This window comes from Candoia aspera, chromosome 2 (genome assembly GCF_035149785.1).
Source record: "Candoia aspera isolate rCanAsp1 chromosome 2, rCanAsp1.hap2, whole genome shotgun sequence".
Taxonomy (NCBI): domain Eukaryota; kingdom Metazoa; phylum Chordata; class Lepidosauria; order Squamata; family Boidae; genus Candoia; species Candoia aspera.
Genome location: NC_086154.1, coordinates 163,353,837 through 163,381,518, shown reverse-complemented (window position 1 = coordinate 163,381,518; position 27,682 = coordinate 163,353,837). Strand labels below are relative to the sequence as shown.

At 42.8% G+C, this 27,682-nt stretch overlaps 1 protein-coding gene across 1 annotated transcript; it reads left to right on the top strand.

The window, feature by feature from the left end:
* Positions 1-1,369: 1,369 nt before the first annotated feature.
* P3H3 (prolyl 3-hydroxylase 3) lies at positions 1,370-27,304 on the top strand. Its single transcript, XM_063294672.1, has 15 exons — positions 1,370-2,177; positions 2,842-2,994; positions 4,642-4,828; positions 7,973-8,104; positions 8,208-8,341; positions 14,148-14,237; positions 14,974-15,026; positions 15,249-15,307; positions 17,688-17,812; positions 17,922-18,017; positions 18,579-18,729; positions 21,601-21,718; positions 25,705-25,780; positions 26,080-26,220; positions 26,519-27,304. Exons 1-15 carry the CDS (start codon positions 1,752-1,754, stop codon positions 26,735-26,737), a joined length of 2,160 nt encoding a protein of 719 aa, XP_063150742.1. The 5' UTR covers positions 1,370-1,751; the 3' UTR covers positions 26,738-27,304.
* The last annotated feature ends 378 nt before the right edge of the window (positions 27,305-27,682 follow it).

Sequence of the window (27,682 nt, the reverse complement as noted above, 5' to 3'; positions counted from 1 at the left end):
TGGCTACATCTTATTTTATACCGAACTGTTCACTATCCATGTCTTCCTATCTTTGCAAACCATCCGTGCTTTACCATGTCCATACATTAATAACCTCTTATTCTTTAAACTTCTCACCTCTTTTCGAGGATGACATCTGCATGGAGAAAATCTATCTATGTGGTCGCTAAGCATTGACAATGACCTGCTGGCATGTAGTCAGTCAATCAATCAATCATCTCTGTCCAACCATGACTTTCTTGCTCTTCCCCTTTCTCTTGATCTGTTCACTTTTCATCCATATATCTATTTTGCAATTTGATCCTTCTTCATTTTCTCTAGTTGACCAACTCATGTCAACCAGCTTCTCTTCTACAGGTCACTCACCCCTGTTCTCAATCCATATTTACTCATTACCCATTCATTCGTCAGTCAATTTTTGACTGTGTGTCAAAAAACAGCCCTGCGCACATGTTAGATGGCAGGATGAGGGCAACATTATGTTGGCTTGTAAGATAGTCTCTAAATTAGAAATCCTAGCTTGCACTGAATAGCATGGACATGCCTGAAGTAAAACTGGGCTTTGATTGAACTCGTGGCATGACATCGGAAAGAAAACTGGTGTTGTTCCCCTCTACGGTACAAAGAAGATGAGCGCAAAAAGTACAGGTGGGTTCATTGGTTAAGTGTTCTTGGAATAGTGTTTGGCAGGCTTCTGACTGAAAGAGCACAAGAAGTGTCAGTGAGCAAAATTCAAGAAGTGCAGGGTGATGTTAGGCTAGGCAGGGAGTGAGCAACAATGGCTGTGTAAGAGTGTAGTCGGTCTATGGGAGTGACAGCTGAGCAGGTTAGGAGAAATGTACAAGTAAGTTGAGCGCAGCAGGAACTGAGTTTTTAAGAAGTGTGCATGTGGTAGAACAAAAGAGGAGAGAGAAGGTCAAATGCACAGTAGGGGAATTTCCTGCCGGTTCTCTCTTCAGTGCACCCCTTCAGCTTCCAGCCAAGGTCAACCAGGTGCTGCCACCTTCTGTGATACAGGGAGAAGAAGAAATCCCGCGCTTGTCCATCTCAGAGTTAGCGATGGGGACTTTCCACTTTGCTTCCCACCAGTCCCAGCTGTAATCACCGCCTATATGCAGAGATGCAGTTAGCCGGGGGGGGGGGCTTATTTTGTGCCTTCCTTTTTCATCTCCACAGCTGTTCGTTAAAGGCCCTTTCACGCCCTGCAGGCAGCAGCGAAGGCATCTGTAGCAAAATAGCAGTCATAAACTATACCTTCGTTTTATCTGCAAACGGAGGCCAACTTCCGTTCCAGCAGAGCATTTATGGCTATACAATACTTAAAAATCCTAAGCCTTTGTTAGTCTGCTCTGCGCCGGGAGATGGCCGGCCAAGCGTCCACCAATTCGTGCCTCCGTTCGGAGAGATTTTCCCCTCTCGCCCAATTACTCCGAACCCCGGACTGCCAGGGCTTTCGCGTCTTCGCTAAACCCTCCGTTTCGGGGGGAATTTCCAGCCACGGGCAGCTCTGGAGCACTGTACGCTACCTTTCTTTTCTTCTCTTTGCGTCTCCGCCTCCTTCTTTCCTTCCAGCAGCCGTGGCGGCGCAGCAGGCCCCTTTTCCACCCCAGCCAAACGGAAGAGCGGAAAGCAGCTGAGGCACCTCTCTCCCCCGCCCCCCCTTCCAGCTACGTTTACAGCTTTTCTTTGCTTCCTTTCTGGCTTTCGTTCCCCGGAATCCCGCTTCCCGGCGCCCTCTCTTCGTCTCGACCATGCTCTCCTTCCCGCTTCTCCTCCTCCTCCTAGCTGGAAGCCGCGGCTCATTCTCTTCAGGGTCGGGCCCGGCAGCCCCTTTCGACTTGCTCTACGCTGACGGGGTGCGGGCGTACTTCGCCCAGGACTGGCCCCGGGCCTCCGAACTGCTCCAGCGCGCTCTCCACAGCTATGCGCAGCTGCAGGAGGCGCGCCGAAAGTGCCAAGGCAGATGCCGGAGGGAAGCCTGTTTTAGGAGCCAGCCGCCTTTCCAGCCTTGGGAGACCAGCTTCTTCGACCGGGTGCTGCAGCGGGCAGACTGCCTGGAGGAATGTCTGGGACGGAAGCTGGGCGGGCAGCCGTCCCGCTACAGAGCCAGCTACGAGATCCGACAGGACTTTGAAGAGAGGGAGCCCTACAATTATTTGCAAATTGCCTTCTTCAAGGTGAGCGGCGGAGAGGGGCGGGGCCCGCCGTCGGCTGCGGCTGCTGCGGCTGCTGATGTGGCTGCCCGTCCTAGTCCGCCCTCCCCTGCGCCCGCGGAGGAGGGCAGCGCAGCAGCTACCCCCAAGCCGCCCGATCTGCACTCTTAGCACGCCTCAAATACCGCCCCTCCTCCCGCCCCAAACTCCGGCGGGCTCTTAAATTTCTCCGCAGAGACTCGCACGTTTTTGAATTCGAACAATAAGTTGCTGTTCTTTGATGCATTCTTAGAGATGGGTTGAGGGGGAGAAGTTTGAAGTCCTGAAGTTATCTGTTGGGTACAGGGTCTGTTGAAGACTCGAGAGGCAGGGACAGGACATTCATTTGAGCCCTCCCTCCACACTTTATTTTCACTGCATCTGTAATTTTTTCCCCATTTCTTCCTATTGAAATCAGTAGTATTATAATTGCACACCAAAACCTTGCTTATGAAAGTTATCTGTTATGCATATGCTGATAGCAACCTGAATTAGGATATATAAACATTTCACAAATATTCTTAATGAATAGTACTATCTGGGGGCAATTGGATAGCCGAGTTCATTTTTACCTCCCTGCTCCCAAACTGAGATGATTCTCTTGTATTCTACATTCAGTCAAAAGGGATTTTTTTTTCTATTTCAACAGCTAAAAAAACTGGATGAAGCTGTCTCTTCAGCTCATACTTTCTTTGTAGCCAATCCACAGCACCTACAAATGCGTGAGGATATGAAGAAATACCAACGCATGGCAGGGGTAAAATCTGAAAGCTTTCGGGATCTGGAGGCTCAACCACACTGGGTGAGATATTTTTGGAAAACTGGGGTGTTACAGAACAGATCAGAAGGATTGCTGTGTAGAGACTGGGACCCATGATGATAAAGGCCTAAGAGTGCTTCCAAACTGGTAGATAATTGTGCTGTTACCCCTTGCTTTGTAAGGGGTAATGAAGCATTGTAAAATCATTGTCCGACTGTACTTTCCTCGTATTTCTTCTGTATTTTCTCAGAACACAATTGCAGCGTAAAACTTCATCAGTAAACTTAAAAAAAAATAGAACAATAGAACCAAGTCTGCATAAATTAGGAAAATTTGCTGATGTAAAGCAAGATTTAAATGTGCTACACACATGGGCACACACACAGATACACACATAGAGACAAATAAACCAAAGGATGAGAAAAACACCTTACTATTGAAAATAGTAAAATGAGCCACATATTCCTAAGTTTAGCACCTGTCTATTACTACCTGTTTCTTTCAAGTTGGCTTATATATTACTAGTATATATTTCTGCAATAGTGCACAAGTGAAACAAATATTTAGCAGAAATCTAACAATTGCTTTTAAAAACAAACAAACTGCTTTTCGTTACTAATCTCTAGAAGTGATGTTTTTGTTTGTTTCCAATTTTTCTTTCAAGAAACTTTTAAAATGTGTTTTTAAATTACTGATGGAATTGTATAACAGGACTTAAATTATACAAATGCTACAGAGCAAATCCAAAAATATTTTTTTAAACTACCTGAAAATGTTTGGAAATGATATGCTCTGCTGAACCGTCACAGCCACGGACAAGACATACTGTAGCAGTGTGTTCACTTTAAAAAAGTGCCGCGCCTGGCAAGAAAGGGGGAGTCATTTCAATTTCCCTCCTACCTTTCAGAGGAACAGCAGGGGATAGATCTAGGCACTAACTGTCTGGTAAAATTTCTGTATAGGCCATTTGTTTAACACCTAATGCTAGATCGATCGATGTCAGGACCTTACAATCAGACGAACTCAGTGCATTTGACTGCTGGTCCCTGTCAATGCTAGTCAGACCGAGAAGCCTCCACGTGTGTCGAGATCGTTTGTGCTAGGTGGAGGGAGGGGGGAATCCCAACAGGAGCCGCAGCGCTGGGAACCGAGGCCATGGCAACGGCTTGAGCCAGGTGCGGGAGGGGGAACGTGAGCTCACTGAGAAGGGAGTGTCTCAGTTAGGGTTTGCCCGCCAATTCTGACAGTGGCAGCTTTCTCTTGGAATGCTTGCTTCAGTCTTCAACTAAAGAGCTTCCCTTTTCTACAACGGAAATGTGTGAGACTACAAAAGTTGAGATCTGAGTGCAGTGATCCTTACAATCATATCCATAGATCAGAGGAGAGTAATAAACATTTTTACCTTTCTGAGAGGAGGCAAATTGACTCAGATAATGGGGAGGTATTTAATATTTTGCCACAATGGTGCCTTTGAACCTTTCCCTCCTCTTCCCACTGCTAATAGCCTCACTAGAGAAAGAAGGTATGCACACACAATACAGGTATATATTTTGCCTTTTCCCCACTCATTTGGTCCCATGTGCTGTTTGACTGTACAAGTTGAGCTGCAATTGTACCACACTTTGGGAGAGTCACCACCTGGACAACCCTTAAGCTTTAATCAAGTGGCTTGGTTTTCTGGCTCTGCAGGCGGCCTATGAAGCCGGGATGCATCATTACGGCAAGGATGACCACCAGCAGGCAGCAGCAAAACTGGAGGAATCGCTCAGAGAGGGGCTGCTGGCGTTGGAGAACTGCAGAGCCCTTTGTGAAGGGCCCCGAGAAGATGAGGAGAAAGAGGAAGAGATGCAGCTAGGCCTCTATGAAAGCATTGCAGGTAGCATCAAAGGTTTAATGAAGTAAGATGAATCGTGTGAAGCTGACAAGTACATGAACACCATAAGGCAATGTCTTAAAGAAACATATTTTTTTAAAGCGATATGCAGATCTTCAAAGGAGTATGTCACTGTGACAAAAAATTGAGCAAAATATCCTTTTGAAGCTGTTTTGCAAAGCAGCATGGCCTCATCGCTTTTAAGAGTTGCTTTTGCTTCTGAGGCTTTTTCCAACAATAACCAGAAAGATCTGATTATTGGAACTACTGCCCGAAGCTTCAGGGTGATACAGAGGAAATCCTGTAGCCTGTTTATCTCAGTGAGGAAAGTGATGCTGCTGCACAGCACAGCACAGCACAAGGGCTTTACAGAGGCCTAAAAAACAGAATACTGTTTTGTGTATCTTAATGTTGCGTGTTCTTGGATATTCACTATATATTACTCCCCAAAAGTAGCTGTTTGTTGGTTTACTCGAGCATGACATGGGAGATCCATGGAAAAGGTATTTAAAAAAAAAAGGAGCAGTTAGGTGAGATATACCTCTTATTTAGTGAAATTGTACAGTTAGGTTTTAGAAGAAATTGGTTGGATGGAGTGATTAAATATTCAGAGGAAGGTAGCAATGGATCTTCTTGTGGGCTCATTAAAATTTGTTAGAAACTGTGTCCCTGTAGAGAGAAACGACTGCCATTTTTGCATGTTCTTACAATAACTAGAATAGCTTTTGCAAAAATGTGGAAAAGAAAGTCCTGAAATTTGGAATCAAACGAATATGGGGGGGAAAAATAAGATATTGGCTACTTTTTAAAGAAAGTCATTGAAAAGTTGGGAGTCTGTGCTAAAATTTATCAGATTAATGGTGGACTTTAAAGATTATATTCTACTGTGTTCTTTTAGCTTTTCTGCATTTTTAATGAAGCCCTTTTCAAAATGATTCAAATTATCTTAAGCTTCATGTTAAAAGTAAAACATTAATATCAATTCATGAAACACTAATTCAAATGTAGTTCTTTTTTTCTGAAGATATTACATTCATTATAGTCCCATTTGCTTCTGCTTGCCTTTTAAGTCTCTGACAGTACGCAGCTTAAAATGACATTCTGTAGCTACTATGTGTACTGAGTGAACATCCTCAGTTTTATTTTTCTCTTCTGTCATACAAACCTTTCATGTCTTTCTCTAAATTTGCAAATGTTGCTCATGGTATCTTACCCATTTTTTTTCTAACCTGCATGCATTCTGCTTGATAAAAATGTTTTCCCTGTAATTTTTACATTCAGTTCTTCTATAAATAACAACAATATTCTAGTACAGGTAGTCCTCACTTAACAACCACAATTGGGACCGGCAACTCCATCGCTAAGCAACATGGTAATTAAGCAAGACATCATGTGACTGTGATGGGCTTACAACCTCACTTCTGCTGCAGTCATTAAGCTAATCACCTGCGGTTGTTAAGTGAGACATCATGTGACTGCAACTTGCGATTTTACTGCCAGCTTCTTCATTGACTCTGCTTGTCAGAAGCTAGCTGTAAAGCACGCAAATGATGATCACATGACCACAGGGACGCTGCAATGGTTATAAGTGTGAGGACCAGTTGTAAAGTTACTTTTTCAGCACTGCCATAACTTTGAAGTCGCTAAACAGGGCAATCATTAAGCGAGGACTACCTGTATAGGGGTGAGAGGAGGGTCTTTGTGTAGATTATATTTAGGGAACAAACATTTATCCTTTCTTTGTGCACTGCGAAAATTCCTCCTCCTACACTGCCCAGCATTTGGCTTAAAATGAGGAATCACTTTGTGCTCATGAACATTAACATGTCTGTAATCACTTCCCTTGGTGTCCATTGGACTTCAAGAAATAGACTATTTCAATTTTTGAAACTGATACTGGAAGCTAATGTACTGCAAAATAAAACTGCATCCTCCAGCATTATTACATGACCCGACCCCCATGACTCTGGCTTCAGAAGCCATGGCACCCATTTTGTGGGGATATCTGTGACATGTTCTCAATATTCAGTGTGCCAAACTGCCTCCCTCCCCCCACATATTTAGGAAATGTTTACAAATTTTCCTATTGTGGCTGCATATTCTTATGATATTCATGGCTTATTATGTACTCAATGTTGGTGGGGGGAGATGTTTATTTACTTTTGCAAAAAAAAAAAAGTTAAAAATAGGAATCCAAAGGGACTTCACACAAGAGGCCAGGGCTGATGGGAGGGATTGACTGCTTGATTGACTGATTGGACTTGTAAGGCTGCCTAAGTGCAAAGCACCTCATTTCTAGTCTCCTACAGCCTCCAAATGTTGCACCCCTGAACAATATTACAAATTGGAAAGCTCCTCTGTTTTAAAAGGGGCCAATAAGAAGGGAGGCATCTCAAATGAACATATCGCCCCAGGCTCTCAGGATCTTAAAAGGCATTTAGAGATGAGGAAATCAAGGGTGCTAATTGGTCTCATGATAACATGCAGTCAATTTGTAAGGTTTTTTAATTTGTATCAATAACAATAATAAAAGAGATCTCCACTCCCCTAGGGAAAACTAGGGGGGATTACTAGTCAATATCAGAACCAAACACAAAATCCTTTCATACAGAAATCCTGGTCTGACTAGATGAAAACATTACTGTAAATGCTATCACTGAAAACTAACTATATCCAACTAACTGCTACTAATTCAAGCACCCTGCGTGTTTCCTCCAGGATCTCTTTAAGTCTCCAGTCTCTGATCCACATTCTTTATGTTTTTCTCTTTGTGCATGAAATGGAAGTCCTGAAGCCCACCTTGGCCCACTAAAATTGAGACCTATTTTTCTCCAGTCTTTGCTTGCCTAACTCTTTTTTTTTAAACAAATAATAAACGTAGTACTCTGCACAAGTCAAGTATGGCAATCAGCACTGTACAAATTGTCATATTGGCCAAAGCCAAAACAATATAGAGATGCCAACAAAACAGTTACTCAGATTTTGAAGTAAAATGTCACATTCAAACTATGTATTTTAACTTTAACATGCATTACTTGAATGGTGAAATGAGAAACACAGAAAATGTCAGAATCTTAGCAATACTAGTTCCAGCTTTTTCTGCAGTTATGATGCCAGAGGCTCATGTGTTCTCTCTCTGCTTTCCAGCTCATTATGTCCAGGTCTTGAAATGCAGGCAACAGTGTGTCCTTGATATTGCCACCAAACCAGGCAGGGTATCTTCCACAGAAGATTTTATCCCATCTCATTTTGATTTATTGCAATTTGCCTATGATAGAGGTAAGCAGGAAATGAACAGCTGAGAAGTTCACTATGGGGTGAAACTTTGCCGGAATGGCAGACAGAAGAAACTCTAAGACCAAGTCCACTTTCTTTATTTTAGTTGGAAATCAGACTGTTGCTGCTGAATGTGCAGCTACCTTCCTACTATTCTATCCATCAGATGAAAAGATGCTGGAGAAGCTGAAACAGTACCAAGCAGATCTGGGAGAAGAAATGTCTATTCCAGCCAGAGAGGTAGCCAGCAGTATTTCTCCCATCTAAAACCTTTCTCAGTTCTCTTTTGACAAATTAATATAGTTTCAGTCATAGAATCATAGAGTGGAAGGGGCCTTAGAGGTTCTACTAGAGCATCCCTGACAAATGATTATCTAGCCTTTGTTTGAAGATTTCTAGCAAAGGAAAAGTCATCACTTAATGTGGTAATCTGTTCCACTGCTGACAGCTCATACACTCAGGAGGTTCCTCCTGATGTCTAGCTTGAACCTTATAATTTTCATTGACTGGTTCTGGTCCTGCCCTCGGGGGCAATAGAGAATAAGTCCACTCCCTCAACTGTGTGATAATCCTTCAAATATTTGAAGACTGTTATCATATCTCCCCTTAGTCATTTTTCTATAGGCTAAATGTACTCCAATCCTTTAACCGTTCCTCATAGGGTTAGGTTTCCAGACTCTTCACCATTTTGATAGTAATACTCTGAATTTATTCTAATTTGTCACTGTCCTTTGTGAACTGTGGGACCCAGAACTGGACAGAGCTTTCCAAATGGGGCCTGACCAAGGCAGCATAGATTGGAACAATTACTTCCCATGATCTGGACTCAGTGCTACTGTTAATGCATCCCAAGGTAGCATTTGCTTTTTTTAGCAGCTGTATCAAGCTACTGGTTTAATATGTGTTCAACAGGGACACCTACTCTAGATCCCTTCCACATGTACTACTGCCAATCCAGTTTTCTTCCACTCTATAGTGCCTTACATTTTTCTTACTCAGATACAGAACTTGATATTTCTCCCTACTAAATTAAATCCTATTCATTTCAGCCCATTGCATAAGCCTGTCTAGATCTATTCAAATCTTATCTCTTTCATCTAAAATATTAATCACCCCCCCCCAGCTGCACACTTGATAAGTGTCCCCTCAATTATCCAAGTCACTGATAAAAACGTTGAACATTACAGGATTGGGCCCTGTGGCATGCCATTCCATATTTGAACACTCCTTTTGAACTGAAGCAAGCCATTAATGAGTTCTCATTGGATGCAGTCATTCAGCTGGGAATCTATCTAATAGTAGTGTTAGAAGTAGTCTTTGCTTCAACCATATCATTAATATATAAATTAAACAATAATGGGACTAGAATTTCATCCTCCAACTCTTGCTCATTGCCCTGTACCCATACCCATTCCTCTCTATATAATAGGTGTAAGGATCGCCTTGTCGTGAATAACTCGCAGACGCTGAGTTACGAAAACAGTTTCTGGGTTTATTCAGAACAGGTACAGTTCAGGTAAAAAGCCGAGAGTAGCGCGGCATTGTAACAGGTTCAAATATATTACCTTGTCCCCGCCAGTGTTCCTCCCCCCCCCCACCATTGCTCCGCCCTCCTTCCCGGAACGCCTTAATTGGTCATGTCCGGGCCGTTGGGTCTGTGACTGCGCATGTCTTGACCTCGCCCTACCTGTCTCTGCCCTGCTCGTTGTCGGGACAATGGTGTTGATGGTTGAGTGCCGGCTCAGTCCCTCCAAGGTATTTCCAGGCTATCGCTTTCTATTGTCCTACTAACTACTTCTCCTTTTCCCTATAACTAAGACTTCCTTTTGTCATGTGGGCGCTGCCATGTTTTGCCCCATGGCAGTGCACTCGTGACATACCGCCCTCCCCAATGGAAGGAAGAGGGAGGGGGAGCGGGGAGGGGAGGGGGATTCCCAAGGAGGGGAAAAATCTTTAAACCCCGGGTTTGGCAGGGTATGCCTCGTGGAAAGCGCGGACTAAATCGGGGGCTCGCACATCGCGAGCTGCTACCCATTCGGGTTGTGGGAAGTGTCGCCATTTTACTAAGTATTGGAGGGTCCCCCTACACTTGCGGGAGTCCAGTACTTCCCTTACTTCGAAATGCTGCTGCTCATCGATCATGATGGGCACTGGGGTTGGTTCCTGCGGGTGCCACCGCGAGTGTTGGACTGCCGGCTTGAGGAGGCTGCAGTGGAACACTGGGTGCAGCCGTTTTAGATTGTGCGGGAGGTCTAACTTTACTGTGACCGGGTTTACGATCCCTGTGATGGGGAAAGGTCCTATGAATTTTGGCGCCAGCTTCTTTGATGGTTGGGTGGATTTAATAAATTTTGTGGAAAGGTATACCAAATCCCCTACTTGAAAAGTCGGCTGCTCGCGTCTGCGTTTGTCTGAGTGTAGCTTGTATGCGGCTTGCGCCTCCCTGAGTGCGTCTTTGATGACTGGCCAGGACTCCGCGATCTTTGCCCCCCATTCTCCAGCATCCACTGCTGCTTCTGGTGGCTGCGGGAGCTCGGGGATGGGGACGAAGTCCCTTCCCGAGACCACAGCGAATGGGGTTTTCGCCTTTCCGGGTAGGTTCCGCGGTGGGGTTCGCAGTCTGAGCTTCATCCTCTGTGGTGGTCTAAGGGGCGGGTCTCCCTTGCAAGGCACGTTGCAGTCCGCTGCTCTGTGTCCCTCATGGCCGCATCAGAGGCATTGCCCCCGAGCGAGGCGTCGTCGTCTGTTGCCGTCCCAGGAGGGCTCCAGCCTTGGTGTTGGCTCTCTCCCGCCGGGGAAGCGGCCGTCGCTCTCTGTCATCAGCCGAAAAGTGTTGAGCACGTGTTCAGCTTGCCCAGCCACTCAAATCCATACAGTTAAGGAGCCCGGGTCTTCGCGGTTCAATGTCCATTGCAAACTTCCCGGTTGAGGCCCTCTTTACATCGTTCGACCAAGGGCGCTTCTGACCAGTTCGGGAGCTTTCCCGCCAAGGTCCGAAATTCAAGGGCATAGTCGGTGACCGATTTGCACCCTTGGCGGAGTACTCTGAGCACGTTTTTCACCCTTTCTTTCGCCAGCGGGTCCACGAAGTGTTGCTTCAGCGCCGCAAGGAAGGTGTGGCAGGATGCCAGGGCAGGATCTCGGGACTCCGATAGTTGCACATACCAATCGGTGGCTCTGCCCTTCAGTTTTGTGGCAAGTGCTGTAATTCGTGCCCCCTCGGACGCGAAGCAATGTCCATAATGCTGTAGGTAGTTCGCGGCGTTGTTCAAGAAGAAGGATAAAGTCGCGGGATCACCTCCAAATTCCACGGTGAAGGCATCCGCGCCCCCGCTGTTCCTAGGGGCTTCAGCCCGTAGGTGAGAGGTCATGCCATCCACCGGAGTGGTCCGGGGCTCCGGAGTTGCGCTGTGTGCCTGGTTTGCCTCCCGTTTTCTTTCGGCTATCACCAAATACTCTATCCTCCGTTTTAGTGCGTCCATCCTGGAATGCAGGGCTGTGAGGCTGGCCGATACGTCTGGGGGGATGGTGTGCGGCGTTGCAGGTCATTGCCCCTTTTGCCATCCGACTAATCCCCCTGCCAGTACAGGCGACCACTGTTGGCTCCAGGCTGCCGGGGCCATCTCCGGCTGGGGTTCTGCTGTGCCATCATCTCTGGGGAATAGCCAGTTCGCGGGGCGTCTTTTCTCCCGGGCGCCCCACACCGGGCTGCAGCTGTAGTCTATGGGCCGTCCCGTGGTTGATCCCCAGGGTGGTGTGCCTTCAATTTCTATTGTCAACTCCGCCGGTTTCATGGAGACCTCTGTGGTTCCATGCTGGGTCGCAGATGCCTGGGTTTTGGCTTGTGTAGTCATCGCTAGCTGTGTCTCTTGCGAAAAAATTTTTTCCGGTAGAGGCTAGCGGATTTGTGATGTTACTCTTGGCTTTATGTAAGGATCGCCTTGTCGTGAATAACTCGCAGACGCTGAGTTACGAAAACGGTTTCTGGGTTTATTCAGAACAGGTACAGTTCAGGTAAAAAGGCGAAAGTAGCGCGGCAATGTAACAGGTTCAAATATATTACCTTGTCCCTGCCAGTGTTCCTCCCCCCCCCACTGTTGCTCCGCCCTCCTTCCCGGAACTCCTTAATTGGTCATGTCCAGGCCGTTGGGTCTGTGACTGCGCATGTCTTGACCTCGCCCTACCTGTCTCTGCCCTGCTCGTTGTCGGGACAATGGTGTTGATGGTTGAGTGCCAGCTCAGTCCCTCCAAGGTATTTCCAGGCTATCGCTTTCTATTGTCCTACTAACTACTTCTCCTTTTCCCTATAACTAAGACTTCCTTTTGTCATGTGGGCGCTGCCATGTTTTGCCCCATGGCAGTGCACTCGTGACAATAGGGCTATTCGTTCCATAATCCAAGTATAGTTGCCTCAAAGCATTATCTTCTTATTGCCATAGGGAATACCTTGACATCAATCACTCTAAAACAAAGGTTTTAATATTCTCCAGTGTTTCAAGTCCTCAGTTAGCTGGAAGATTAATGATAGACCTACAGTATTGAACAAGTCACAACTTTTAAATACCTACTCATCCACTCTCAAGCATCTACTTGCTGGATCAATCAAGCAAAGGACCTTTTTATATGAGCCCCAAAAGCATCTTCTGCAATTATTAAATATGCATGTCAGCATGGTAGCGATGATATTCAAGGCTAAGGAACTGGGCTACATGGACCTCAATCTCCAAACAGATAGAACCTGCATTTCCCATCTCCATTACACTTCAATAATCACCCTCCCCTGCTCCACTCTTAGATACTTTTATAAGGTTTCACATATTTCAGATAGGAGACTCTTCACCTTGGTACAAATCGGCAAATTGCCTATTTGCGACAATTGGTAGATATATCAGTATCCTCTATGAATATCACACTGGTATATGTTTTGATACAGAAATTTTATCTGTTTCACACGTACTGCTAGAGTGCCCTCTTTAAAATAAATGGAGGATAGGACTCATAACACCAATTGTTAGAAATCTTAATTGCTCCTCTGAGCAGGAGGTTATCATTCTGCTCCTAGGGGGATCAAACTTCAGCTATTTCCAATAAGGTTGTTAAATCTTGAACAATAGCCATGGCTTGCAGAAATCATCTGGTGCCTCCTTTATACTATTAATTTCTGTATCAGTTCAATTATATATTTTTGAATTTTATATTGTTGTACATAAATATAAATGTTGTATCATTGTTTTATATTATATTTGATGTAATACCGTATTCTTTTAAATATGGGTCTGGGACTGTAAATAAATAAATAGGTTCCAAAGAGTGAATGGCAAGAAATGAAGATAGTTCCCAATGAATGAATCAGTAAAACAAAGAGAAGGATAGGCACGCAAATTGTTTCCAGTCCATCCTTTGCCTCACCCAGAATCTTTCTGGCAAGGAACCCGTGTGGCTTTACTGCCTCTTTCTTCTTCCTCCTGATGCTCACACTATTTGGCAGCAGTGAATCAGCTCAGGTTTGTTTAGCTGGCAAGCAGCTGCTTTTGCTTGGGAAGAAAATGAGTTCTTATTCGTTTCAATCTATAACAGCCCACCTCTTAGATTCCCTGAAGTGCAAAACACGGTGTCAGTATGGGGCAATGCATTTTCAGAAGTCTAAGATGAAAGCCAGCCACCGTGGATAATTTTCCTCCCCTGCTCTCCAGTTCTAATGAAAATCCCCCAGAAGTTCCATCACTGCTGTTTGCCCCAAGTTGCTGTTGACTAGCAGCTTCCCTCCAGGGGTAAGTAACAGCTGCAGGGATGCCCATGGTTAGGACTGCAACATGAGGGTAGCATTAATCCCCTTCTCTGCTTCTGCCATGATTGGGACCACAAGACAGAAATGTGAAGCCCACACTGAATATAACATCTGATTTGACCTGAAGGCAGGATTGATTGCCTGCAGAAGAGATGGCTGTGTGTATTTTGTGTCTTGTTTTCTTGAGCAAGAAACAGTCACCCCATTCATGCTTTTTGTGTATTGTATTTTATTGCAACACATGCTTTCAATCCACAGAATATCCGGCATTATGTGCAAAGATCCCTTATGGAAAAGAAACTGATCTATTATGCAGTACAGCATCTTGAGGAAACTTTTAAAGACCCAGTAAGTAATTGTTGTTCTTTGCAGGTAGATTCTTTATGGCCTCCTTGCACCAAAGCTATGTGTTGATCTCATTCATTAAACACTGCTTGATGAACTAGTACATGGGGACCTTTTTCTGTCCTACTGTTCTGATGCCTGACATGAACAGGAAGAAGTTAGGCTTTAAGGACATACGTTCATTTATTACAAGCCTTTTTAAGCCAGTGTCATCTAAGACTATTGGGGCAATATGCAAGAGGCATAAACCCCAAAAATGCCATGTTACATGGTATAACAAAACCCTGAAACAATACTAAAATAAAATAAATCAGAAGAATGCTAAAGATACATCAAATTAAACATAAAGCAGCAAAGCATTCTAAAATATATGACCAAATAGAGGTGTTTAAAATTATAGCAATTTCAGTGCCAGGCAAGTATCTGCGGAAAAAAATATTTCAAAAATGGTGTGTTACCACAGTAAAGGTACTAATTATAAATGGAAGTGTTTCTAAACAGCTGTTACTGATTGTGTGGGCAGGAACACACTGCCTGTATAACTAGAGGAAACCAGCCGGATGAATTTTTTCAGCCTGCTGAAGTTCCACAAATATCTCTGCCATGTGGAATAGCCAGAAAGTAGAGCAAATGTGCTCACTGTGGTGAGGAAGTGTCTGCTCTGATGCAGTCCTGTGAAAAAGAAGGTGGGATAATAAACTAAGTTTTGTAATTCTAAATCCTGGGTTTGTTTCTTTAGGATTTATGGACTCCTGAGGAACTGATCCCTGAAAGCATGAAGGAAAAACACAAGTAAGGTTCAAAGCAGAAACCTAAGATATGGATGCAATCCTAGGATACTTTAATGAAGGGCAGTGATTCAGATCTATGAGGAAAGGTCTTTAAAAAAGACCTTAAATGTAACAGAATAGAAATTATAACTTTGATTTATTGCTGAGCTACTTAATTGTGAAGAAAGTCTCATGCCCTGTAGTTTTCTTATTTATGGCCTTTTCTATGTTTATTAATCCCAAGAGAAGATCAGGAGAAACGAAGCCTGAAGGCCTCACATATGCAACAACAGAATCAAAATGGTGAGTAGTGGAAAAAGAATTGATAAATGGGAAGAAAGATCATCATGTTTATTAATTTTACCATAATGAAAGAAGAGGAAGACTCTAGCATAATGACTCCACAGTTTCCCATGAAGATGAGAAGGAGTAAGACTCCTTCCACATACTGAAGTTCAGCTGCTCAAGCCTGGGATTTTGTCTGGTTCCATTTTGCTAGCTACAACAGGGACCTGAAGGGGTGGCAAAGATACGTAACTTATGTCAGCGCCAGACATGTATTCAGAGTACCCATTTGGCACAGAGGCAAATTAGATTAACACATAGGATGGCCATAGCTTCTCCCCTCCACAGAGGACTGTCCTCAGTTTGGATGTTAACCTTTCAAACTTAGTTCAAACAAAATGTAGTCTTTCTCAACTTGTTGCCCTTCAGATGTGTTGATTTACAATTTTCATCATGCTGGTGGGTGCTGTAATTCTCCATATTTGGAAGTATTGGCTTGGATAGGCAGAAAGGGGAAAAGAACTTTGACGTCACTTGGTCACAGTCTACCCCACTGTGATGAGATGTGTTGTATTTCTGTTTAAATTAGTACAGTGATTTCTAAATTTACATCTATCCAAAAGACTCATTTGTCTACTTTGTGTTGGGAGGGGGAGGGTATGTGTGTGAGAGAGACAGACAGATAGACAGAGATGCATTTTCTATTTGGTATTCATAAATGGTCAGCCTACTGAGCTGAGAGAAGAGGCAAATATGTAGAGGCAGAAAAGTCTCAATTGTTAACAGGGCAGGGTATGATTTTCTCCCCCAGTCCTCCATCTCCAAGCTTGGAGTAGGAACTTTTCTCCTAAACTTGTGTTGCATTTCAGACATGCAGCAGGAAGTTTGGGACAAGAGTGTGTTCTTTGGAGAGGAGTCTTTGTTAATTCCCATTTAAGTTTTTAGAACATTTTCTCTAATTTCAAGTAAATTTTGAATCTTTTGAAAATAACTCCCTCATGGGAAAGAACTGTAGACTTTCAGAGAATCCATCTGTTTATTTAAATGTTGGCTTGGGGCTGTTCTTCTTGTGTTATTTATTTATGTATCAGATTTATGACCCACCTTTATTTTGTACATCTCAAAGTGGTGTACATAGTGTTCCTTCCTCCTGTTTTCCCCACAACAACAACCCTGTGAGGTAGGTTGGGCTGAGAGAGCATGACTGGCCCAAGGTCATCCAGCCAGCTTCCAAGCCTGAGGGAGGACTTGAACTCACACTCTCCTGGTTTCTAGCCCAGCACCTTCCGCCCTGCACCTAACTGGATCTGTTAGCTGGTAAACCAGAAAAGGAAAGGGATTAGCAGATGGGAGTGTACTATCTGCAGCCATAAACAATAGCTCATCAGGTGAAATGTATATGGCATGTATTTGTTAGTGCCGATGCCAATTACATTGGCAGTTAAGTCAAGTTTATCATGTGAGAATTAGGGACAATAGGATCATGAAACATATACTGCTGATTTATGAATTGGAGTAAAATATGTTACCTATTTATCTGTTTTAGCAAGCCATAATTGTTGTTGCACCTCACTTTGGATGGTCTAGCACTCTCTTCTTTTCATCCCCCCCTTTTTATGCCATTAACCAGCTTGGTTTACTAGCATTGTGGGACATTCTACTTTGGTAAATGAGTTGGTAATCTGGGGTTCATCTTGGGTCACACTCCCCATGAACTCCAAAGACCTCTGCATTTTGCTCAGGGCCTTACCCTCAGTTACTCCAAGACTTTGGAATGACATGACCAATGAGACTACAGCAGCATTGATTTTACAGGGATTTTTAAAATGTAAAATCTACCTATTTTAAAAGACCCATGGATGCCAAGTGGACCCTTTGACCCTGGGTAGTAGCTGCTGCTGCTGATTCTATTATATGGATACCTGTTTTTAATTCAGATTATTAACCCTTATTTTCCATTGGAAATCACTCTGAGCCTTGAAGAAACAACATTCTAATTTTTTAAATGAATAATACAGTATAATAATATAGGCTACACATATCATGGTGCCAGTGATAACTGTTGAGTCAGTTACACAGCAATAAGCTTTGTATCAGACAGTTCAAGTAACCTTGCATCTGAATCCTGAAATTGGTGGATAACAGACAGCCTGCTGGTGCATTTTTAATGTCAGCTTCCAAAGAATAACTTGCAAGTGAGGATTATTTAGTGGCCATGGAGCCTTTTGAAAGTCCCTTATGCAGGTATCAGTTATAAGTTGCAAGAAGGGCACATATACAGTATGACCAGAGATTGTAATTAGAGCATGTTTCTTCCTCTATGTTCTTGATGAGCAGTAGTGTTTGATGGCATCTCTGTATACGCTTCTGCACTGTTTGATGTATCTCATTTTTCCAGAACCACTACCATTTGAGGACATCAGCATCACCATGGATTCTCACCAACTCAATGGTTCCCAGAGGGTTGTCTTTGACAGAGTCCTGACTGAATCAGAATGCAAAGACATCCTTCGTCTGTCTAAGGTGAGGATAGGTGCCAGCAATGCTCTGTGTGATCCCCTCTAACAGGAAGAGAAGCTTTGTACTGGTGAAGTGCAATACCAGATCTCTCATAAGTTCGTGCATGTTTCAGGCAGCTGGAGGAACAGGAGATGGTTATCGTGGCAGACGTTCCCCTCATACCCCTCATGAGCGATTTGAAGGCTTAACAATGACAAAAGCTTTGCAGGTAAAAGCCTTGGTGATTTTAGAATGAGTTAAGCTCCTGGCCCTGCAGGACCGAGTTTTTTTTCTACTCCAGTTTCACAGACGCTAGACATAATTCCAAACCATATATTGCAAAGTTAAGAGAGTTATATTAGAGACAGGTAGAGCACATGCCCACCTTTCTCTTCCTTTTCCTATGATTTAAACTGTATGTATTACATAAATAATAGAATCTTCACACAATTCTCATTTGTTGAAAAAAGACATTGTACATTCGTATTTAAATACCAGTTCTCAAGGCAAATAAAGAACTGGGAAAGTAGATGCAGGAAAGGAGCTACACCTCTTTCATCTCTGATGACTTGTAAAATAAATATACATTTATCTGACAGTCTAAGGCCATAAGAAAAATGTCACCGTCTGAATTGCCTCTCTGATTTGATGTAAGAGAAGCCATCTCTTCCATCCTATTTTGTTAGAGTATTCATGATGAGTCTTTGCAGTTTTTTTTTCATACATATCCCTGGATTTTTATGAATTTTAATAGAAATTAAGTTTGCACTAATGCATTTTTCTCTTATAGCTGGCTGAGGAGAGTACTATGAACTGGAAAGATGTTAAGCTTCTCCTGCAAGCCAGTGAGAAATCCCAGAAAATTGTGGAATCCTATTTTACCCCTGGGAAAAATCTCTATTTTTCTTTCACACATCTGGTGTGCCGCACAGCTGCAGAGGGTAAGGAACTCCACCCTTTCCAGGTGCCTGGGGGCTGTGGAGGCCTGGTTGGGGAACTTCAGCTGAACCCTGGTAAGACAGAGTGCCTGTGGATTGATGGCCCCTCGGGTTCCAGGAAGTTGTCGTCTTTGGTTCTGGATGGGGTGGCACTTCCCCATTCGGAACCAGTACAGAACCTGGGGGTCCTCCTGGACTCGCGACTCCTGCTTGAAGAGCAGGTGGCAGTCGTGACCAGGAGGGCCTTTGCACATCTCTGGGTGGTGCGCCAGCTACGCCCATTCCTGGACCGAGATGCCCTCCAAACAGTCACTCATGCCCTTGTCATCTCCCATATAGATTACTGCAATGCGCTCTACATGGGGCTACCCTTGAAAAGCATTCGGAAGCTTCAGCTGGTCCAGAATGCGGCTGCGCGGACAGTTATCGGGGCTGTAAAATCAGCCCATGTGACAGCACTGTTACGCGAGCTGCATTGGGTACCAGTTTGCTTCTGGGTCCAATTCAAGGTGTTGGTTATCACAATCAGGGCTTTAACTACATTGCATAGGACCAGGGTACCTGAGGGACTGCCTCATCCCCATAACATCGACCCATCCCACCTGGTCAGGCAGGGAGGGCATGCTACAGACCCCATCAGTAAAGGAATTTCATCTAGCGGGGTCCAGGAGGCGAGCCTTCTCTGCAGTGGCGCCTGCCCTTTGGAACTTCTTGGCCCCGGAGTCGAGACAGGTTTCCTCACTCTCAGACTTCTGGAAGAAACTGAAGACCTGGTTCTGCCGCCTTGCTTGGGAGGGGGAGAGTGATAGCTCCACTGGGGATGGCTGGCGCCATAGCACCTCTTAGTGATTGTGTTCCATCTCCACTTGGATTTTACAGTTTTTATGTATATTATAATGGTAATTTTATGTGGTTATGTTTTTAGTGTTATTTTATTGTAAACTGTCCAGAGTCCCCCATTGGGGGAGATGGGCGGTGATATAAATTTAATAAATAAATAAACAAACTCCTAAGTGCTCTCTTGAGATCTGCAACATAAGACTTTCATGTTGATAATTACAATTTGTAATGCATCTCATTCTAATCTGTAATATGGTATTGCTTGTAAATTTATTGCTAAAATTATCAATTGAAGGAAAATAATGCAGCCTATTCACATGAGTGAGTAACGAACACAGGTTTGGTTATATAACATTGGCAGACACATCTGACATTTATTAATAAGCAGTGAATATCAGAACCAAACAAATATCTAGGGATATTCAAAATATGCCACCTTCTCATGCTTTAATTTGTGAGCAAAACTTCAGATATGAATTCTGATCTTGAGCTGAAAATTAAAAATCCAAAGTTTTAGGATTTTGATTTGATTTTAGAGCACGTATCAATACAAAGTCTCATAAACTGATATCCATTAAATACACCTCTTCCAATCCAGCAAAAGAAACTCATATATATATATATATATATATATATATATATATATATATATATATAGAGAGAGAGAGAGAGAGAGAGAGAGAGAGAGAATATATAGTATATATATAGTATATATATATTGTGTGTGTGTGTGTATTTCATCTAGCGGGGTCCAGGAGGCGAGCCTTCTCTGCAGTGGCGCCTGCCCTTTGGAACTTCTTGGCCCCGGAGTCGAGACAGGTTTCCTCACACACAACATATACACACACACACACAACATATATATAACATATTGTATATGATATATATATATATATATATATATATATATTTATATAGTATATATTCTATATATATATTGTGTATACACACACACACACAGACATACACATTTTGTTGTTTATTTGTTCAGTCGCTTCCGACTTTTCGTGACTTCATGGACCAGCCCATGCCATGGCTTCCTGTCGGTCATCGCCACCCCCAGCTCCCCCAAGGTCTAATCTGTCACCTCTAGGATATCACCCATCCATCTTGCCCTTGGTCGGCCCCTCTCCCTTTTGCCTTCCACTTTCCCTAGCCTCAGCATCTTCTCCAGGGTGTCCTGTCTTCTCATTATGTGGCCAAAGTACTTCAGTTTTGCCTTCAATATCTTTCCCTCAAGTGAGCAGTCTGGCTTTATTTCCTGGAGTATGGACTGGTTTGATCTTCTTGCAGTCCAAGGCACTCTCAGAATTTTCCTCCAACACCACAATTCAAAAACGTCTAATATCTTCCTTCGCTCAGCCTTCCTTATGGTCCAGCTCTCACAGCCATATGTTACTACGGGGAATACCATTGCTTTAACTATGCGGACCTTTGTTGTCAGTGTGATGTCTCTGCTCTTAACCATTTTATTGAGATTTATCATTGCTCTTCTCCCAAGGATTAAGCGTCTTCTGATTTCCTGACTGCAGTCAGCGTCTGCAGTAATCTTTGCGCCTAGAAATACAAAGTCTGTCACTGCTTCTACGTTTTCTCCCTCTATTTGCCAGTTATCAATCAAGCTGGTTGCCTTAATCTTGGTTTTTTTGAGGTTTAACTGCAACCCAGCTTTTGCACTTTGGGGGATGTACTGTGTGCTATACATGTATGTCGGATAAAGCGGTACTGTGATAAGCTGGGTCTTTGCTTGAAACTGGGTTATGATGTCTCCAATGTCATCCCTGCTGATACACATAGGGGAATTTTGCTGGCAGAGAAATAGGTGGCAATTAGAATTTTTTTTAACCTCAAGCCAGTTCTGTCCTATAGAATTATACCATGCTTGCCTCAGAAAATAAAGCTTTATTATGTATTGTAAATTCCATAATTGTAGAAGAAAGCGAGGAATCAACATTTGGGTTTCTTCTGGCTATTGAGCAATAAAAGGTTGGTCAAGGGAAAAAAACAGTTACAACTTCTGTTTTTCTTCCTTAGGAGAACAGGAAGGTCGCATGGACCTCAGCCACCCAGTCCATGCTGACAATTGCCTCTTGGATCCAGAGGGAAACATTTGTTGGAGGGAACCCCCTGCCTACATATACAGGGACTACAGGTAAGAGTCTTAAGAGTGAAAACTGATATCTATCTCATGCTGAGCAAGCCATACTGAAATCATTTACTGTATATATACATTTCACTTACTTATTTACTTATTTATTTTTAAAGATGGTACATTTCAAACAGACTTGCAAACCACATTCAGCAATTTGGAAGGAAGGTAGTTTATGTTGACTGGTTGGTTGGTTGATGTGTTCAGGCTTCCAGCAGTTTATAATAATGTTGCAATCAGTAGGGGTTGCTGATGCTAATAAGTAAGAAGTATTGATCAATTTTCCACACTATTGCTTTTAAAAAGAGCTTGTCTTGGGATGGAAATATTGTAAGTACGCTTGCGAGGTAACAGGACTGCCCTTCTCACTGCCTTACAATTGTACACATTGGTATGATGTCACCTGTCATTATAATCAGGAATCTACTTGCAGAATGCTGTTTTGCAAAGTTTCTTCTATCGTCGGAAGATTCTCCTATTCCTTGTTACCATCTAGACCACTGTTTCTCAACCTTGGCAACTTTAAGATAGGTGGACTTCAACTCCCAGAATTCCCCAGCCAGTTGGGAGTTGAAGTCCACCTATCTTAAAGTTGCCAAGGTTGAGAAACACTGCTCTAGAAGAACCGGGCAGGAGACATAACGGTGTTCAAAACCAGGCTTTTGTTGCATTCACAAACCTGAATGTACAAAGGGTTCCACTGACATTCCTTTCCATTTGTAACCCATGTTTTTCACTGCTTCTTCTTTTTCTTTACCACACTAAAACTGTTAAAGAAGGAAAGATGGAAACATTTCAGAATGCTTTGTGCTAGGCAGTGCTAGTGCCTTTGGTTCCAACTGCTACTGCCTTTTCTTCCTGCTGCCATCTACCATCCAAAGGACCCCACAGAAGATGACAGCTAGAAGCACCTTGGTCATCTTCCTTTGCCATCTTCTCATAGAGAAGGATGATTTGCAGAATTCTGCATTCAGCCATTACCCCACACAGCTTTGAAAAGAAGAACAGACTTTTGACATTATTGACAACTTACTGTTTATTTTATACTGTACACAAAGCTAATGCATAGGATGTTTACATAGCTCCTGTTCTTATCAATTAATTAACATAATTAATTAGTACAAATAAATTTATTGCAAATCCAGTTTAAAAAAAGGTTTAGCCTTTTACATAGAAACTGTTACATAGAGATTTTTCCATGTGAAGCATTTTGCAGAAAGAAGAGCCCCTAATTTACTCCAGAATTAAACCATTCTTTTTATACAGAACTTAGAGGTACCACCTTGTATGTGACTCTAGAAGGTCTGCATCAGCCTTGCATAAACTGCTGCCTTCTAAACCTGTAGGAACTGTGGCACATACTGGGACTTACAGTCTCAAAACAATTAAAGAGATTGGATTGAACAAGGCAAAATCTTGTAAAACTCAGAATTCAGAACAAATCTTTACTAAAATTACCCAATTTTGTGGACTATACTTAAACACTTGCACCAAAATAAAACAATTGAAAACCAAAACACATTTCTTCCTTCAAAGGGTGTACAATTGCACAAATAGATTGTGTGCAATTTTGTTAAGCAGCAGTAAAATACATGAACAACATCTTTGAAGCATTTTTTTCTGGCTTGTTTAAAATATCTGTTTGACTTTTTAAAAAATGATACTATTTTTTTTAGTAAACAAAGTATGTGTTTTAACAAAAAGAATGTTGTGGATCCTTAAAAGGCTTTACAAATTTATTGTTGCATAAACCTGTATTATAATAACTTTGTGCCACAAAAGCCTGTACATTTTAACTGTACCTTATAATCCAATAGTGAAAAAATATCTAATACTATGATTTATCCAAGAAGAGAGATTCTCTGTTCCATATCATTTCTGACTATTAATAACAAGAACCAATACCTTTTCTCGCCTTCTCTCTCTGGCAGGATAGAAAGGGAGGCAGATGCCATAAATTCACTGAGGTTCATTGGCCATTCCTTAATTTGGAGCCAAGTGTGGAAAGATAGCTGCTTCACCATCTAATAGCCATCCAGCTATTTCAGTATTTTTAAATTAGATTCTGAGCCAATCAGTAGCTGTACATATTGTTTTGCTGCTGTTATGCATTGTTGCAACTGGCCTTAAAAGGTAGCTATTTAGTTTTCTTATAGTTCAGGATAGTAGAAATATTTTCAGTAAGTGAACTGGCAGCAGAGTTCTGGAGAGATTTACATGGCTTCCAGGAAGCCATTTTAATGTTTGCTGTAATTTCATGAAGCATCCAGATATGTTATTTTTTTGTAATCAGCCTAAATCTTACTCGCTTTAGTAGGACTAATTCAGTTAGTCAGAATGACTCTAATCAGCAAGTGTATGGGTGTTTCATATTGCTTTGCTCTTACAGGCTTTAGTGAACTGGGACTGAAGTGTTATTCGTCACCCTTCCTCCAATTCTGTGGAAGCATGTAGTGGCATTGTTCTCCTCCACATGGACCTTTTATCATTTTTCAAAACAGAATTATAGAATTTCAAAATATTCCAAGTTTGTCTTTTTGACATTTGTATCTATCCTACTCATCCAGACTAAAGAAATACTGTTTTGTACATGGATCAGCGGACAATCTACCTGCAAACAATTATTTTATCATGGAGTTCATTAAATTAGCAAAAGAAAAGAATTGAACTGTTGCCATGTATTTTGCTTCTTATTCTGAAACTACGAAGAGACCTCTTGCTTGCCATTCTTAGCTTTATGATTAAAGTAAGAAGTGTACTGTAATGCTTTCTTTCCACACTCAAGAGAGCAACCAGTTCAAGATTGGTGTCACCCTTGGCTAGCTAATAGGAGAAGTTGGGAATCATTGCCAGATGCCACACAGCAGCATGAAAATGAGGGGAGTGAAGCCATTGGCTGTGTGGAGGGGGTCTGGGAATGAAAATGAGAAGTTTCCTGATTTTCATGTCAAGTTGATCCATGCTTCAATGTATGTACGCTGCTGCTGAGGAGGAGGAGAACAATCTAAGACATGCCAGTAAGATGATTCCTGCAATCACTGATTGAGAGTGGATCAGTTCCACATTACTGTTGGCTCTTTTCAAGAAGCTGATATGCTCAGAGTATTTTGGATTTTGGAATTCTGGTTTTAATTGTTTTTTAAAGCTGTTTCTGCAAATGTAAGAACAACTTGAGACATGTTCAAAATGCACCTATGCGCACTTGCCTACAGTGTTTTGGTGGAGAGAATGAAGAAGGGAGAGATTGAGTAGCTGCATGTGAAAGCTTAGAAGAGTCAGTGGAAGATCACTGGAAAAATGTGATATAGTAGGAAGGTGGGGAGAACAGCCTATATTTTTTCTTCCAGCGCAATGTATTTCATTAAGTGTGCTTTCTTGTTAGGCTTCCAAATTTAAATTAACCCCCTCATATTAATGCCTGCTGGTACAGATATGATATAATGGATAACATTGCAATAAAACATGTAATTGGAATGGGTGGTATGGAAAATATTCATGCTGCAGTTCTGCAAATAACAAAAGAGCAAAATCATAAACATGGAATGTCAGCAATGGCTCACAACTAGACCAGCTTTGCTTTCACTAACTGATGACAATAAAGGATCAGCACACACAGAACAAAAAGGGAAAGTGGATTTGACAGCTGCCACTGGCTATGGTTGTACATCAGCCTTCTCTCATGTGCTGCCATCCAGACATTATTGCTGGGAGTTGTCGTCCAACATAGTTGTAGGGGAACAGTTTGAAGAAGGCTGCTTTAGATATCATGCACATTTCCTGAATAATTTGTTTGACCCTTATTAGAAATATAATGTTTTTCCAGGTGGACCTTTGAGTCTGCTCTAGCAGCGCCCACTGTGGAAACTCTCTCTTAAAAGAATACCAATCTCTGGCAACTTAAGTATGAAGCCTGACTGTTTAAGGCAAATGGGCTCATGGAAAAATTCTCAGATACCCTTAGCTTTCTCTATTCTCTCATTTCTCTACAGTGCAATCCTTTACCTGAATGAAGACTTCCAAGGGGGAAATCTCTTCTTCACTGAGATGGATGCTGTAACTCTTACAGTGAGTCTGGCTCAAGCCTTGACTATGGGATTAGGAGAGAAGGAAGGACAGCTGGGACTGAATTCACAGTATTTGTCCCTAACAAACTGAGCTGTCAGGCAAATTCAGCCAGATTTGATGTTTGAAGAGAGATTATCGTCTCCTCTACTGGGCTGGACCAATTCTCTTCTTGTCCCCAAAACAAGAAAATGTTTTCCCATCTATAACTGACATTTATCATATGACCCTGAGAGAAGAGAATTCTATGGCAAGGGAGGGGAGAGCGCTTGATTTATCATTTGCCCCTCTCTCTTTGGCAGGCTCAAGTGCGCCCTAAATGTGGGAGGCTGGTGGCCTTCAGCTCTGGTGAAGAGAATCCTCATGGCGTGTGGGCAGTGACCCGTGGGAGACGCTGTGCTATTGCCCTCTGGTACACCCTTTCTCCAGAGCATGCAGAGCAGGTAACAAAGCAAGGAAAGTGGTGGAAGAGGAAGAAGGGGTGGAAGGGGAGCTTGCCAACCATGTCCAAAGGCAAAATAAAAAGTAAGGGCTGCCTGTGTAGGGCACCCAGGCAACAATGGGAGGAATTAAGGACAGAAACACTGAATAGATGTCCAAGTGTCTCGATCTGAAATTACATTGTTTCCCATACAAATACTGAGATAGATTATGGTAAGAAGGAGACGGTCAAATGGAAAAGTGCTTTGCTAACAGGCTTCTTCTTCCTTTCTCCACTTCCCATGTACTTTCTGGCTGTAGGAACGGCCCCAAGCAGAAAAGCTGATGAGACAGAAAGAGGCAGAGCAGGAACAGTCACATAAAGAAGACATGGAGAACACCAGTACTGCACGTAAGAGTGGAGATTCACCAGAGCCTCCTGTTCCGAAGGGAAGAGCTAGATCCACAAGCCGAAAGACTAAAGTGGGCTCTGAGTCTGGGGTGCAGTCCAGGAGGCTGAGAGTCAGAGATGAATTCTGATCACATACAGTGCCACATGCTCCTTTGCAGCTGTTAGAACCGACTTGTACAAGTGGGCAGCCTGAGAACGTTTGCAGCTCATAAGTTAAAGAAATCTACCTTGCTTCTCTATGACATCACAAAGTATGAATGAGAGAGTGATACTCTTGGACTTCATCCACCACTTAAACCTGAGTATCGTCTTGTCCCAGTAAAGATGCCGAGCTTGTAAACTGGTATAGCATTATGGCTAAAACAGATTGAGACAAGAATCTTCTGTTCAAATCAGCCATATTCTCAGAGGCCATGACCCTCTCTCACTCCTAAGCCTTCACCTACAACACAGACATAATTAATACAGATCTACCTACATTACAGGGCTCTTCTGAGGAGAACTGGGATAATATGAAATGTACTTGGAACCCTTTTAAAGTGCTATATTAATCTTAAATATCTTCCTTCCAGCTTTCCCCCACCCTCACATTATTGTTTGAAGGAATCAAAAGTGGGAAAAAAATAATATTGATTGGTATGAGCTTTGTGATGGGATGTATGGAAGCAGACAGGCCAAAGGAGACATCTGGAATTTTTTTTAAAAAAAGAAAATATGCAGTTTAAGCATCAGAGTTATTGTCCAAAGGAGCACAGCAAAACAGGTGAAAAGATGAGAAGCAGAAATACCAAGAGTTCTTTGTTCAAGCAATGTCTTAGCTTGCATTCCAAAACAGACTGGTGGTCAGCTTCTAGGTAGTAAAGGTAAAGGTTTCCCTTGACATTAAGTCCAGTCATGTCCGACTCTAGGGGGCGGTGCTCATCTCCGTTTCAAAGCCGAAGAGCCGGCGTTTGTCCGTAGACACTTCTGTGGTCATGTGGCCGGCATGACTACACGGAACGCCGTTACCTGCCCGCCAAAGCGGTACCTATTAATCCACTCACATTTGCATGTTTTCGAACTGCTAGGTTGGC